The sequence below is a fragment of the Sander lucioperca genome, chromosome 18 (assembly GCF_008315115.2).
Source record: "Sander lucioperca isolate FBNREF2018 chromosome 18, SLUC_FBN_1.2, whole genome shotgun sequence".
Taxonomy (NCBI): Eukaryota; Metazoa; Chordata; class Actinopteri; order Perciformes; family Percidae; genus Sander; species Sander lucioperca.
Genome location: NC_050190.1, coordinates 17,267,771 through 17,281,769, shown reverse-complemented (window position 1 = coordinate 17,281,769; position 13,999 = coordinate 17,267,771). Strand labels below are relative to the sequence as shown.

The following is a 13,999-nucleotide window of genomic DNA, read 5'->3' as shown; positions in this document are numbered from 1 at the left end:
AAAAAGAAAATGATAAATCCATAGTGCAGTACAGAAAGATTCAAATAAATCTCATTGACATAGTCATGGTTGGTTGACCTCTTGTTAGTTCATGGCCAAATTAATCTGGTAAGGATGCCCCCCGGGCGCCTCCCTAGGGAGGTGTTCCCGGCACGTCTAGCTGGGAAGAGGCCTCAGGGAAGACCCAGGACTAGGTAGAGGGATTATATCTCCAACCTGGCCTGGGAACGCCTCGGGATCCCCCAGTCTGAGCTGGTTAATGTGGCTCGGGAAAGAGAAGTTTGAGGTCTCCTGCTGGAGCTGCTGCCCCCGCAACCCGACACCGGATAAGCGGACGAAGATGGATGGATGGATGGATGCTCTGTCTTTAAAAGGTCCCATGGCATGAAATTTTCACTTTATGAGGTTTTTTTACATTAATATGCGTTCCCCCAGCCTGCCTATGGTCCCCCAGTGGCTAGAAATGGTGATAGGTGTAAACCGAGCCCTGGGTATCCTGCTCTGCCTTTGAGAAAATGAAAGCTCAGATGGGCCGATCTGGAATCTTGTTCCTTATAAGCTCATAAGGAGGAAGATTACCTCCCCTTTCTTTGCTTTGCCCGCCCAGAGAATTTGGCCCACCCATGAGTGAGAGGTATCATGGCTTTCAAACGGGCAAAGTGGCAGTTGGTCAAGGCCACACCCCCACCCTCCACCTTGACCCCCCCCTCTCTCCTTCTCAATAGCTACAGACACAGAAATGGCACATCCTAAGGAAAGCTCATTGTGGGACTGGCTCTAGTGACTGTAATTCTGCACCAAGGCTGAATTTCGGGAAAGAGACTTCAGATACAGTATTAGGGGACCACTAAGGTCTATATAAAAGAGACTTCAGATACAGTATTAGGGGACCACTAAGGTCTATATAAAAGAGACTTCAGATACAGTATTAGGGGACCACTAAGGTCTATATAAAAGAGACTTCAGATACAGTATTAGGGGACCACTAAGGTCTATATAAAAGCATCCAAAGAGCACCATGTCATGGGACCTTTAAGACTTAAGTATCTCCCCATCATTAAAACTTTGTTATTAGAAATCCATGCATGCAATACTGAAAAGAAAAGTGTTGAATGTCTGAGGTGTGTGCTGAATGTCAGAAAGTTTAGAAGAGCCCTGCTAGCAGCTCTGAGAGGAAGCAACTGTGCGTTGAGCTAATTGCTTATGTCACCATGGAGCACACTCACAAATTACAATGAAGAACATGCTTAGCAGGTATAATCTTCACAATGTTCCCCATCTTAGTTTAGCTACCATTTGCTTTGTCTCACTTAACACAAAGTACAGCTGAGGCTGAGGAAAGCTTTGCAGGTATTTGGTTGTCAACCAACGTATTGGACAAATTTAAAATGTTGTCCTGCTGATGGCGCTAGAGGAAAAATCTGAGGATCCCCAAAGTGATTACAATTCATCCTCAGGAGGATAAGAATGTCTTTTTCAAATTCCATAGCAATCCATCCAATATTTGTAGAGACATTTCACTCAAAGCAACAAATGTCAACATCATGATGGCGCTAGAGGTAAAGTCAGAGGATCAACAGAGACAGTAGGATTCATCCACTGGGCACCATGAATGTCTGCACTTATAATGTCGTGGCAATCCATTCAATCTGTTTTCAAAAAATTAATTTCGACCTTTCAAATCTTCATGAATGGGGATTGATTTTACCTCACACACTGCATTGATCCTTTCATATCATACATACTGCAGTGTCTGCTGAGCCTTGTGCAGCAGAACCACTGTACCACTGAGGAATTGTTTTGTGTTTCTATTTCTACTCTATTCAATGATTCCACCTTACATAATGGATTCAGCTGAGCCATTTATTCACACCACTGAATTTGGCTTCCTGCCATTCTAGTAGTCATCTCATTTGCTTCATACCACAAATGATAATATCTCTCTCTCTCTCTCTCTCTCTCTCTCTCTCTCTGCAGATAGCTTGTCACCTCCTGTCAATGTGACCATCAAAGCGGTGAAAGCAAACTCTGCTGTGGTGACATGGGACATCCCAGAGGGAGACCCCGTTATTGGCTTCGCCATCACACAGCAGGTGAGCAGCGTGCATACTGTACAGACACAACTCACACATATATGTAAATGTACCAACAAGGTGGATAAACTATGCAAACACACACTAATTGAATTAATCCCTGGTTGTTTGCTGCCATGTGCAGTTCTTTTTACCATGTCGAACCCTTGCTCGGAATCAGTGTGCATTATGTGAATTATCACAGGATTCTGGATCCTGTCGGACTGCCTGTCTGCTCTCTGACGACAGGAGACACTGACAGCTCTGTGACGTGATAAAACGTGATATTATTTGCTGCCAACACACATCACTCAGGTTCACACACACAGACATTAATCGGATTACTTTAAAAGTGTGACTCTATTGACACAAACACACACATACACACTCATTCACGGGAGTGGGGAGTGATGTGATTGAGAAGGACAGCTGCAGGGCCATTGTGGGTCACAGTGGTACATATCTGTGTGTGTGCAGAGGAAGCAGAAATGCTGTAGATGTGAACTGTGATCTTCTGAAGGTACAAACAACACATGGCATTACTGTATGTTATTTGTTTTTATTTTCCGACAGCACTTGAAGGCAGCTTATTTCACAGAGGGAGAGAGAGAAAGAAAAGAGATGAGCGAGATATAGCGAGTGCTTTGTTGTTTGTTGTTGCAGGAAACATTCCGCTATTACACAAACTCCCGGACAGTTCAGTGCTCGTCTTACGTTTTTTACCCTCATAGTGTTTTAAAACTTTCTTGTGGCAGCGATAAGGCACTGATGTTTTCTGTTTACTGTACGGGATTGTCACACCACCTCAAACCATAGCTCAAAACACCAACAAGTCTGATCCCAGGTTACGTGATTGGCCACCGCAGTGTGATGTGGAGTTGTGTTTCTCCAAAAAGATGAGTCAGTCTCAACTTTTCGCTGCAGACCCACTGCGTTATTTTGAGTGCCCCCCCCCCCCGCCCGCGCCCCTACGGCAATCCCCGCCGCAGCCTAAACGCACTACCCCCATTAAAAATGAATGGAAAGACCTGCGTTTTTGCTGGACAGTCAGACGGCCGATGCAGGCAGTGTGAACGCAGCCTTAACGATGAGAAGATGCCACTCTACAGCCAGGCAACATTAACTCAACACAGCATAAAGACCGAAAGTAGGGGGAAACAGTTATGCTGGCTCTGTTCAAAAGATAAAGAATCCACTTACCAGCACCAAAATATCACTAACTAGTTACATCTTGTTTGTTTAATCCATACTAAAACAGATTAAACAGAGGCAGACTAGCTGTTTCCCCCAGCCCTTATGCTAAACTAAGCTAACCCACTCCTGGGTCCAGCTTTATATTTTTCCTTACAAGACATGAGGGTGTCATCGACTCTCGATAAGAAAGCAGATAAGCGCCTTTCCTAAAATGTTGAACTAGTGTTTTTTAACAGTGAGGTGTTAATGTCTAACAGTCTGACTACAACAGCAGCTTTTATCTTATTGTCAAAATACTTGTTAAGTGTAACTTTTATTCAACCAGGACTTCTCTCTGCCCTAATAGGATATTTCGAAACATCATCTTTGCCACAATAGAGCTCAACAGTCCCGCCCACAGTGGGTTCCGGAAGTATAAATACACCATAAAATACACCATAAAATCGTAACCGTTGATGGTAGACTTTAAACCAGCATGCCGACATGACTAAGCGATTGTATATGCTCATATAGACGCCAAAAGTTCATGGGGAACCAACCTTGTTTTCAGGGCAATCCCACAATCCCACAGTGATGCCTCTGATTGGTGGAACTCATGCTGTGAGGAGGGGGGGTGTCAGTACCCGATCTGTGCTGCCTGCACGATCCGTCACGCGCAAGATGATAATCCTGTTTAACGAGGATTTACGACACTGCACGAATCACAATCTGTTCCACACTTCTGCCGTTAGCCTCCGCCAGGAAGTTTGGCTAACAGCTAATTCGGCTAACCGCTAGCTGACAGCTTGATTCAGTTTTAAAATAACATTAACTCAAACTAAACACTGGGTAAAGCAGGCTAAAGCTGACGTAACAGCTGTTATATACTTTAACGGTTATTTTCAGGTTTTATTTTGAGGGTCTTTTAAAGTTATTACATGCTGTCTCACCTAGCGGTTAGCCGAATTAGCTATTAGCTAAACTAACGTAGCTTCCTTTATTCAGTGGTGCGCGGTGGTTTATGGGATGAGTTGTTCCTTTGCTCCGAAATGAAAATATGTACACAGTCTTGTACCTTTGTCTTTTTTTGGATTTTCTGTTTGTTTTTTCACTCGAAATGATACGTTGTATGCTTATGAGTCACGTACCGTCTGGTTAGCCTAAGGCATGGTCTAAAACAGGGTTTCTCAAATGGGGGTACGTGTACTCCTAGGGGTACTTTGGAGTACTGCAGGGGGTACGTGAGATTTTTTTTTTTTATATGTTAATTAAAAAAATATCAGTCCTGCATAATTCCATGAAAAGTTTTACTATAATAATAAATTAATTTAGTCATGGATTTTAAACATTTGAAGTAGCATTTGAGTGTCTTTCAGTTACAAAGTTGTTGTTTAGTAAATCAGACAGTGGTGGTGCTGCACTGTAATGTACCTCTTTATATAGCCTTTTTTTCCTACCAAAAACTGCTTTGGGGGGGTCCTTGGCTCAGAGAATATTTCCTAGGGGGTACATTACTGAAAAAAGTTTGAGAACCAATGGTCTAAAACTCTTTATATATGGATTTTTCCAGACGTCAAAGGGAGAAATGAATGGGAAATTTACTTCCGGAACCCAAGGTCTCTCAGAGGAGGGGCGGGACTGTTGAGCTCTATGTCACCAGAAGGCCTCTTGAGCAGCCCTCCAGTTAGCTAAATTGTCATTCTTCTTCTGCAATTTACAGCCTAATCATATACCTCAACTGTACATGGTGGGGGGTGCCCTTTTTGGTGCCCCTTAGTGAATCTATACACCACTGTTGTAGAGCATGATGACGGAACACAAAACATCTGTCGTCCTGCTGCAAACAATGCTCACCATCCTCTCTTGTCATACTGTGCTCAAACAGAAGAAAGACGTGCGCATGCTGCGATTCATCCAGGAAGTCAACACCACCACACGCTCCTGTGCATTATGGGACTTGGAGGAAGAGACAGACTACATTGTGCATGTCCAGTCCATCAGCATGTCTGGGACGAGCCCGCTGAGCGAACCTTTGCGCTTCCGAACGCCAAAGGAGGCCGAGACTCAGGCCTCTAAGAGTAAAGGTAAAGTGGCACCAAGACAAAACACACACACACACACACACACACACACACACACACACACACAAGAATGCTTGCTCAGTCATCCAACATATCCACACTTAAAGGGAAAAAACTGCACACAGTGAGTGCAGAGGGGACTTGGCCTTTGACAATATCTTGACTGATTTTGTCTTAAGACCAATAAAAATCAATAGACGCGCAAAGCGTGAAATTAATTTTTACAACAGAGTGCTCCTGAAGCTCGCCGCCGCTGACCACAACTCAAGATTAAAAATGCAGAGGGGGGGTCCATACTTCATTGTGTATTGATGTGCCTCTGTGGGCCTCACCCTGAATGCACCCAGCACGAGTGCACAGTAAACCAAAATCGAGAGAGGCATTCATCAGACACGAAGAGGAAGCAGTCAGATCTGCGAGGGATGGCGAATCGATGTGCTTTTGGCTGAAACCCTGCTCCATCTATTCCTACTCTCATTCATACTCATCTCTCATGTGAGCTAAACTTCGATTCTTCCTAGGGTGTGGAGCCAGAAAGAGTCTGAACTTGTGTTATGGCGGCCAGTGGGCTGACAGAAACATAAGAATATAAATGCAATCATTGCAGAGTACTGAAGACATGTTCTTCTCACCACTGAGGCCTTATTAGCACAGGATGTGTGGTCTGTGTGTTGTTTCTGTGAGGGAAAGAACTTACAGAAATCAATAACAGCACAGCATCCAGATTTTTGTTTTCAGATTTCATCCTTTCGTGTAGTATGCACATGCGTGTTTCCTCGACGTTGCAGATATGATTCTCTCTCCTGCTGTTTTCAAAAGCTGTGAGCCAGAACTGTGGCTCCAACTCATGCACGACACCACCTCTAAAACTCACTAATTAACAAGTTGTATCTTGTTTGTTTAATCCATACAAAAACCAGAATGTAAAAAAACAATAATTCCCCCTTTCTTGGCTGGGACAAGAAATAAAACGAAAAATTGTTGTTTTTACACTCTGGTATTTGTACGGATTAAATGGGTTAATTAGTAAGCTTTAAAAGGTGCTAATAGGCATATATATTTTTTTTATCTTCAGATAGACCCAGGCTAGCTGCTTCAAGTCTTTATGCTAAGCTACAGTAAGTTAGCCGGCTGACCAGTAGCTTCATATACAAGCATGAGAGTAGTATGGAGGGCGACCTTCCAGTTTTTTAAATGAGGTCGTTAAATCAAATGCAGTTGATGCCTCTATGGTAACAGCACTTCGACTCAGTTCAGACACACACACACACACACACACACACAAAGCCTGTAAAGTCCCTACCCGCTGCAAAGCGAAAGAGATTTCTCCGCTCTTCCACACATTTCCCACCATGAACACGTTTCACAAAGCAAGTCTCCACAGAGAGCAGGTCTGTGATTCATCACCCTTCACTCTTACACAACAACTTCACAGTTTAGCTCAACGCCACACATCCTCCTCTGTCTCATTTGCACCGCCTGCTCTGGGATGTCTGTTTAATTAGCTTAGCTACATTGGAACAATGGAACCTTTTGATGACCGATGAGCAGATGTTCTTTAAGTTGAGACAAGCGAGACAGTGATTTGTTTAAATCTACCAGGATATGTCGGGCTTTTATATTGAAGCGCTTTATTTTACATGACTTGCTGGTTTTTTTCCAACTAGGTAGACAAATAACAGATAGGCTACTGCACAGGTGATCACTAATCATTTTTACTTCTCCACTATTCTTGAGATTAAAATGATGATTCAATGTGGCAATACCTGCTTATCATTCTGCAAATGGATGACAACAAAAAGCGTTTAATGGTTATTGGAAAGGACTGCTGCACAAATGAGGCAAAAAGGGAAAAATAAAGTTAGTCTTTTACTGCCGATAATTGCACCGCGTAGAGAGTGTGGGAGAGACAGTCTCTCAGTACAGCCGTTACCATTGTGCCGATATAACAGGCGAATTTGCTAGAAGAAAAGGGAGGTTTTCACCGTCCGCGCTCGACTGCTCAGCCCTTCTGTTCTGCCATATCATGCTGATATTAGTGGAAAGAGCAAAAGGTGAGTCTGAAATGCTAGACTATTCCATGTGTCATCTAATTTCCCCTTTCAAAATGGGTTCCAGCTTCAGAGATCAAAGGAAACAAGAGAGATTGGGGGGGGGGGGGGGAACAGCACAACCTGTGCACAAAGCAGGAGGAAGAGACAATGCACCAGAGAGAGAAAGAATGGGGGGGGGGGATAGTGACTGACAGAGAGGATGAAAAGGATAAAAGTTGATGCAGTGGTACAGGAAATTGAGAAATCCTGTCAGTGAGTAACAGACAATTAAAGCCTACTATGTGTGCTTTTGCACAGATGTACTGTACATGTACACTCTCTCTGGACAAGTTACTCAAACCAGACACACAAACATGGAAAATCAAGGGTAGATGGGATTCTCAGCAGATTGTGAACGCCATGTGAAACTGCCGTGACATCATCGTTAATGCGACACTCGCTGGATCCTTTCATCAGCAACAACGTCTGCACTTTGTCAATTGTAAGGCACTAGTGTACGGCATAGTTTTGCAGGCTGACATTTATTAAACTCTGGGGCGAGTGAATACAAAAAATGGCTATTTAAAAATGTTGGATTTGTGCAGAATGTCTTATGTCCCACAAGTGATGATTCTCTCTGACCGATCAGTGGTCTGCAGTGTTTTAACTCCACCTTCTAGTACCAGCTCAGCTTGCTTGGAACATCGACCAATTTGCTACCAAAAAAGTACCAGGTACTATCCACAACTTTTGGTAATGGAAAAGCAAAAAAGAGTGAGTCGAGTTGAGTAGAGCCGTGCCATGAGATGCGGCATTAGTCTCCTCTTGTCTGAAGTTGTGCGCTTAAAACTTAAAAGTAAATTGAACTTTAAAGCTGTTCATTCACAAAACCTTGTTGAGCAGGTCAGCATGCATCAGAGGCGTTACAGCTGACGAGTTAGCACCAGAGAGGCCGGCTGGCAACAGCGTCAGGCGCCCTGAGATGTTGTGCTTTGATTAGTTAATACTGGGCAACAGAGGCCAATCGATCAGCAGAATTGCTTGTTGCTAAAAGCTACTGGAGCATGGGGTTCCTGCCACACGGGGCCCTCCAAATGTCACCCGCTGCATCTAATGAAAGGATAGGAGCGCTCTCTACGCTGCGCTGAACTTCACATCAAGCCTCTGACTTCCACAACACTCAAAACACAAAAGGTTACTACGGTGTGTTGCTTTGTTCGATAGAAACCCTTAGGCATCTACTGCTGCAAACAATGAGATAACACTCACTTCTCTCTTTGATATTTCTTCTGATCATACTTTTAAATATGATGATGGAATTTAATTGAGGCGGGTAAAAATTGATCCTGAGTGCCGCGATTAACTTTTTTCATTGCTTTGTCTCTCCATCGCGCTAGTACAAAAGATCCCCAGTGGCCTAGATGAAGCTTTAACTGTTCTCTTCATGTTCTGCCTCTCTGTGATCTTTTGACTCCATCGGGCGCTCACAGAATCAGCCCTATTAGTGATCACACAAAATACATCTCTATAGCTGCACATGCATGCAAGTGTCTGGCTGTGTGATGCTTGCCTGTATGGAGTCAGTCTTTTGAAAATCATCACTGAATTGCCTTAAACCCCCTGTGCTTCAGCTCCCTGCCATTTACTTTGCTGCACATGTAATTTAAGACATAATGGCGAAGCCAGGAGAAGCTGACAAGTGGCAGTATTCCTTATGGATGTAATGATGTCTAGACTGAGATCAGAATGGGTAAAAGCCCTTGATTCACAGAACATTCAGGGAATAAGACAGCTGTGAAATGGTGACACCGACCCTCAAAAACAGTGTTTGAGGAAGTTTCAGATCTCTACAGTAAGAATGTAGACCTTGAACTGCAACGGTCTCAAATAAAAGAGTACGTCAATGAAACCCTAGGTGGATACAATGACTGAACAGTATAGTTGAATCAGGTCTGCTCTTGCTCTACATGTGCACTGAGAACTCAAAAAGCAAAGACAGAAAGAGGAATGTTATCCTCTCAGCAACAGCAGAAAAGGATGATTTAAATCCATATTGATGGAGGTAAGGTGCCCTACTGGGGTGCCGCCAAAAACGGTGAGAATTGGGAAACAAAAGGAAGTGAATTCTCCATTCTCTCTGCATTGGCTCGTAATTATGAAGCAGAAGCAAATGCAATAACTCAAAAATGGTCGAAAGTTAAAGAACTGATCACACTATGATGACAAGCAAGTTGTTAGAGTAGCCCCTACAACATTGAACACACAGTCAAAGTTAAAGAAGCATGCTGTTTGCAGATATCCAAGACACGCAGTACATATGGTTGTGTGATCAGATATTTAGCAGATGCAGTGACGAAGTTAATGATCCAATTAAAAAATATGACCATGAAGTAGTATGTAAGCCTGTCTATAAAACAGTTAACAGCATTAATAGCGCATTATTCAAGTTTGCAGAGATAGTAATGTCCCAGTGTGCAGACTGCAGTTTAGTCTTCTTTAGACAAAAGTTCTTGGGGAGGGAAATGGAGGAGGACTGAATCTTATATTTCCTCCCCTACATTAGTAATAATTTCTTTGGATGCTCCCCTTGACTTAAAAATACGCCACCCTCCCCCCATCATTTAAAAATATACACACCGCCACACACTTCTAGTGGGTCATAAGTGATGATTGAGAGGGATTGTTATTGTATTAGTCTATATACATTGTCTTTTTAGGATACCTTTGATATATTCATGGAAATAATTATTTTTACAATAGCCACCGGTGGGTCTATAAGAAGTGGAATTAGCAATTGTCAAATTTATGGCAATGTATTCTGTGTTTCTAAAAAAATATCATATTGGTCCTCTTAGCTAGTAAATCTCACAGAGGAAGGCTGAAATTAAATCAAAATTTGCAGTGAGAAAAAGTTCAATGATGCAATCCAGCTAACTACACACACACACACACACACACACACACACACACACACACCTGATTGTGGTACAGTCCCTTAATTGCTATAGGAGTAAGAAATGGATTTCAGAAGTTGTTTACCGTTTGATATCTGAATGTTATATCAGCCGTGTCACACATTCTGAAGTTATTCACATTACAAACCTCGTCTCTGATCACAGCACCCTGATCTGTCAACTGTTTTACCTCAGAGGAGATGGTTGATGCAAAGTTGTTATATCATGCACAGGATTTGTGCTCAGTCTGTGATAGAGCAACCTTGTAATTCGTATTACAGCGATGCTGGCGTATTTGCCTCCAAGCTCAGCGTGATTGAAGTGTCAGTCATTAGACTCAGTGAAAATCCTGATTTGATAGGAAACTATTTTGCTGATACGTTGAACAATGTTGCAGTTCAAAGCCAATTCGCTCCAACACCTTGACTCAAGACTTTAAACACTACCACCTCAATGCAGAACAGCCGATAACAGGCTGACAGTGAGTGTAGGGATCCAAACTTTAGGTCAAGGCCATCTGAGACAGACAACGGCAATATGTTATGTTATTAAATAATGTTGGCAACATCAAGAGAACATTTAATTTATACGAAGTTGCCGTTAACCACCTGACGATGTCGTATACGTCAACAATTCCAGCTTTTATGTCATATTCAATATCTCCAGGTCAATACAGTGTAAGACTTACTTTTGTTTTAATAGAAGAGAAAGGCGCCGTTTCAACGAGGTCTTCCATGCGATCGTGGGCCTTTTAGAAGTGTCTTCATCCAGCCTGGAACAACAGTGTCTTTGTACAATAAATCCATAATGATGAATCCATTAATCACGTTACGTAATCTCCTAATATAACGTTATATCTCCGCGTCGCTTCAAGCTAGCGTCGTTCTGTATGTTTTAGCCTGAAGGCTAACATCTGGAGGGCTTCTGTTTGATCTTAGCCCTTCCAGACGCTTTGTTATCCGGCCTGGAACTTCAGTGTCTTTTTGAAAACTTTCCACAATAATTCCATAACGACATATCCACAACTGAAAGTTTATTATTTAGTCATCTTTTTCTGTTAGCACTGGCCATCATGACTTTATTTACTGGGCTAAGAGTGTGTCGACCAATCAGAGGCTGTCTTTCTGATAATCTTCTTCTTCTTTGGCGTTTTACGGCAGCGGCAATCGCAAAGACTCTGCCCCATTCCAAACTTGAAACAATAAATGAGCTGAAATAATGATATAACAGCTTAAATGTAATAAATAATGCATAGATTTTCATTTGTGCATTTGTATAGTATTGTAAGGGGTGGCCCCAGGGCACATTGAGTATGGATGAATAGTTTTTCTTGGGTTTTTTACATATTGTATGTTACTTTTTATTACAGTTATAAAACAGTCCGTCAACATACTATGTGACTTATTGACAGGGAAATGAACATGAAGAGATGTGTCAGGAGAAAGGCAGCTCGCTCAGCCAGCCTAATCTGATACAAGCAGCAGGGCCTGATGTGTGTGTGTGTGTGTGTGTGTGTGTGTGTGTGTGTGTGTGTGTGTGTGTGTGTGTGTGTGTGTGTGTGTGTGTGTGTGTGTGTGTGTGTGTGTGTGTGTGTGGGTGGATGTTCTTGTTTAACTATATTCGTGGGGTCCAAAAACCGGGAGTCCAGTATACTTGTGGGGTCCCGACAGCTTTGTGGGGCCAAAATGCTGGACCCCACAAGTTTAAAGGGCTGTTTGAGGGTTAAGACTTGGTTGTAGGATTATGGATATAATTAGGTTATGGTTAGGGTGAGGGTAAGGGTTAAGGTTAGGCATTTAGTTGTGATGGTTAAGGTTAGGGTAAGGAGCTAGGGAATGCATTATGTCAATGACGGGTCCCCACAAAGATAGTGAGACGCACTATGTGTGTGTGTGTGTGTGTGTGTGTGTGTGTGTGTGTGTGTGTGTGTGTGTGTGTGTGTGTGTGTGTGTGTGTGTGTGTGTGTGTGTGTGTGTGTGTGTTAAATTAGTGTGATTTGGCCTCCTGATGTCTCACAGCAGACAGGAAATGCATTGGAGATGGCACAACTAACTTTTTGGATAAAAGCGCATGGACTTTTCTGGAGAGAAAAAAAAACATTTTTTTTTTATTTGTGTTAGCTACAGTGTTTATTTCTGTTTCCCCTGATTGCCAAGACATGGGAGAACAGTTTGCAAAAGCTTAAAGTCCTAGCCAGTATTGTTCTCTGTGTGATTTCAATACATTTCTGTGAGATTAAATTTCTGTTTAGTTTTTTCTTTTGTCTTTAAAGTCATATAACAATTCATACATTCATGTGACATCCCTGCAGCATACATAGTCTCACAGCCCAGGAACAACACAAGGAAACCAGGCGAACCAAATATTTCATTTATTGTACATAATTGTACATGTTTAGTCAATCATAACCCACTTCCACTGAAAGTCAGTTAAATATGTTGCCCCTTGACTCCTTCAGACGAAGTGACGATGGAAGAAGTGGGCCAGTCCACCCAGCTGAGGGCGGGGGAGCTTATCATCATCGTGGTGGTACTTATCATGTGGGCAGGTGAGGACAAAACTGTTTATTAAACCAGGATCACACAGCTTCACACACAGCGGTCCGTGGGAATCTTACTCAAAACAACAGAAAAAATACAAAAGCAGGAGCATTCATTTGTGTTTAAAGTGATGGTTCGGAGTAATTTCATCCTAGGCTGCTTTGCACCTTGACCTCGAGCCAAACAACCCCCCATAAGTTTTTTTCCCTTATTATAACGTTGGTCGAGTTAGCGTTATCAGCTGGTTAGCTTAGGGCAGGCTCTAATGGATCCACGTTTGTATCTCGTAAATTACCCCACTAATAATGCCCGGAATGATACCAAACTTCTACAGTAGTACAAATAGTTTATGTAATTATAAATATATATAAAACGAGGCATTAGAAAGTTTGTAACTACACCAGAAGTATGTAGTAGTAGTATGAAAGTACTGTGCGATAGTGCCGACAGCACCGATAGCGCCAATAGCACAGTAGCAGCCGAGAGGAGTATCCATCAGGCAAGTGTTATTTAAATATACTTCTGGTGTAGTTACAAACTTTCTAATGCCTCGTTTTATATATATTTATAAGTACAGAAACTATTTGTACTACTGTAGAAGTTTGGTATCATTTCGAGCATTATTAGTGGGGTAATTTACGAGATACAAACGTGGATCCATTAGCGCCTGCACTAAGCTAACCAGCTGATAGCGCTAACTCGACCAACGTTATAACAAGGGAAAAAAGCTTATTATATGGGGGGTTGTTTGGCTCGAGGTCAAGGTGCAAAGCAGCCTAGGGTGAAATTACTCCGAACCATCACTTTAACCAGAGTCGGCTGATCATGAATACACTGTGCCTCTCCTCCCAGGTGTGATCGCTCTCTTCTGTCGCCAGTACGACATAATCAAAGACAACGAGCCCAACAACAACAAGGACAAAGCCAAAAACTCCTCCGAGTGCAGCACTCCTGAACATCCGACAGGGGGGCTGTTGCGCAGTAAGGTATAACCCAACCCCCTCCTCCCCCACCCCGGGTGCCTCCCCCACAGCGGCGCCGGGCAGGTGAATGGTCCCCGGCCACTTCTAGACTTTTTCCACTGACACTTCATGCACAATCATAGTGTCATCTGAAACTCAGCTTCAGGCTTAAGCTAAACACTGC

General features: G+C 42.8%; 1 protein-coding gene and 1 long non-coding RNA gene across 4 annotated transcripts in view; one reads left to right on the top strand and one right to left on the bottom strand.

Annotated features, from left to right (window-relative positions):
• The window catches only part of LOC116042513, a 79,258-nt gene extending 67,824 nt beyond the window's left edge, over window positions 1–11,434 (bottom strand). The window contains exon 1 of the long non-coding RNA XR_004895717.1: window positions 11,002–11,434. This is a non-coding gene — a long non-coding RNA (uncharacterized LOC116042513). The remainder of the gene's footprint in view (window positions 1–11,001) is intronic.
• fndc5a (fibronectin type III domain containing 5a) overlaps window positions 1–13,999 on the top strand; it is a 40,864-nt gene that overhangs the window by 21,825 nt on the left and 5,040 nt on the right. For 2 of the 3 annotated variants that reach the window (XM_035994700.1, XM_031288697.2), the window contains exons 2-5: window positions 1,978–2,093; window positions 5,131–5,329; window positions 12,772–12,861; window positions 13,706–13,839. In XM_035994700.1, coding sequence (XP_035850593.1) covers window positions 1,978–2,093; window positions 5,131–5,329; window positions 12,772–12,861; window positions 13,706–13,839 — 539 coding nt within the window. Of the gene's footprint in view, window positions 1–1,977; window positions 2,094–5,130; window positions 5,330–12,771; window positions 12,862–13,705; window positions 13,900–13,999 lie in introns of all 3 variants that reach the window. The other variant, XM_035994701.1, reaches the window with a different exon arrangement.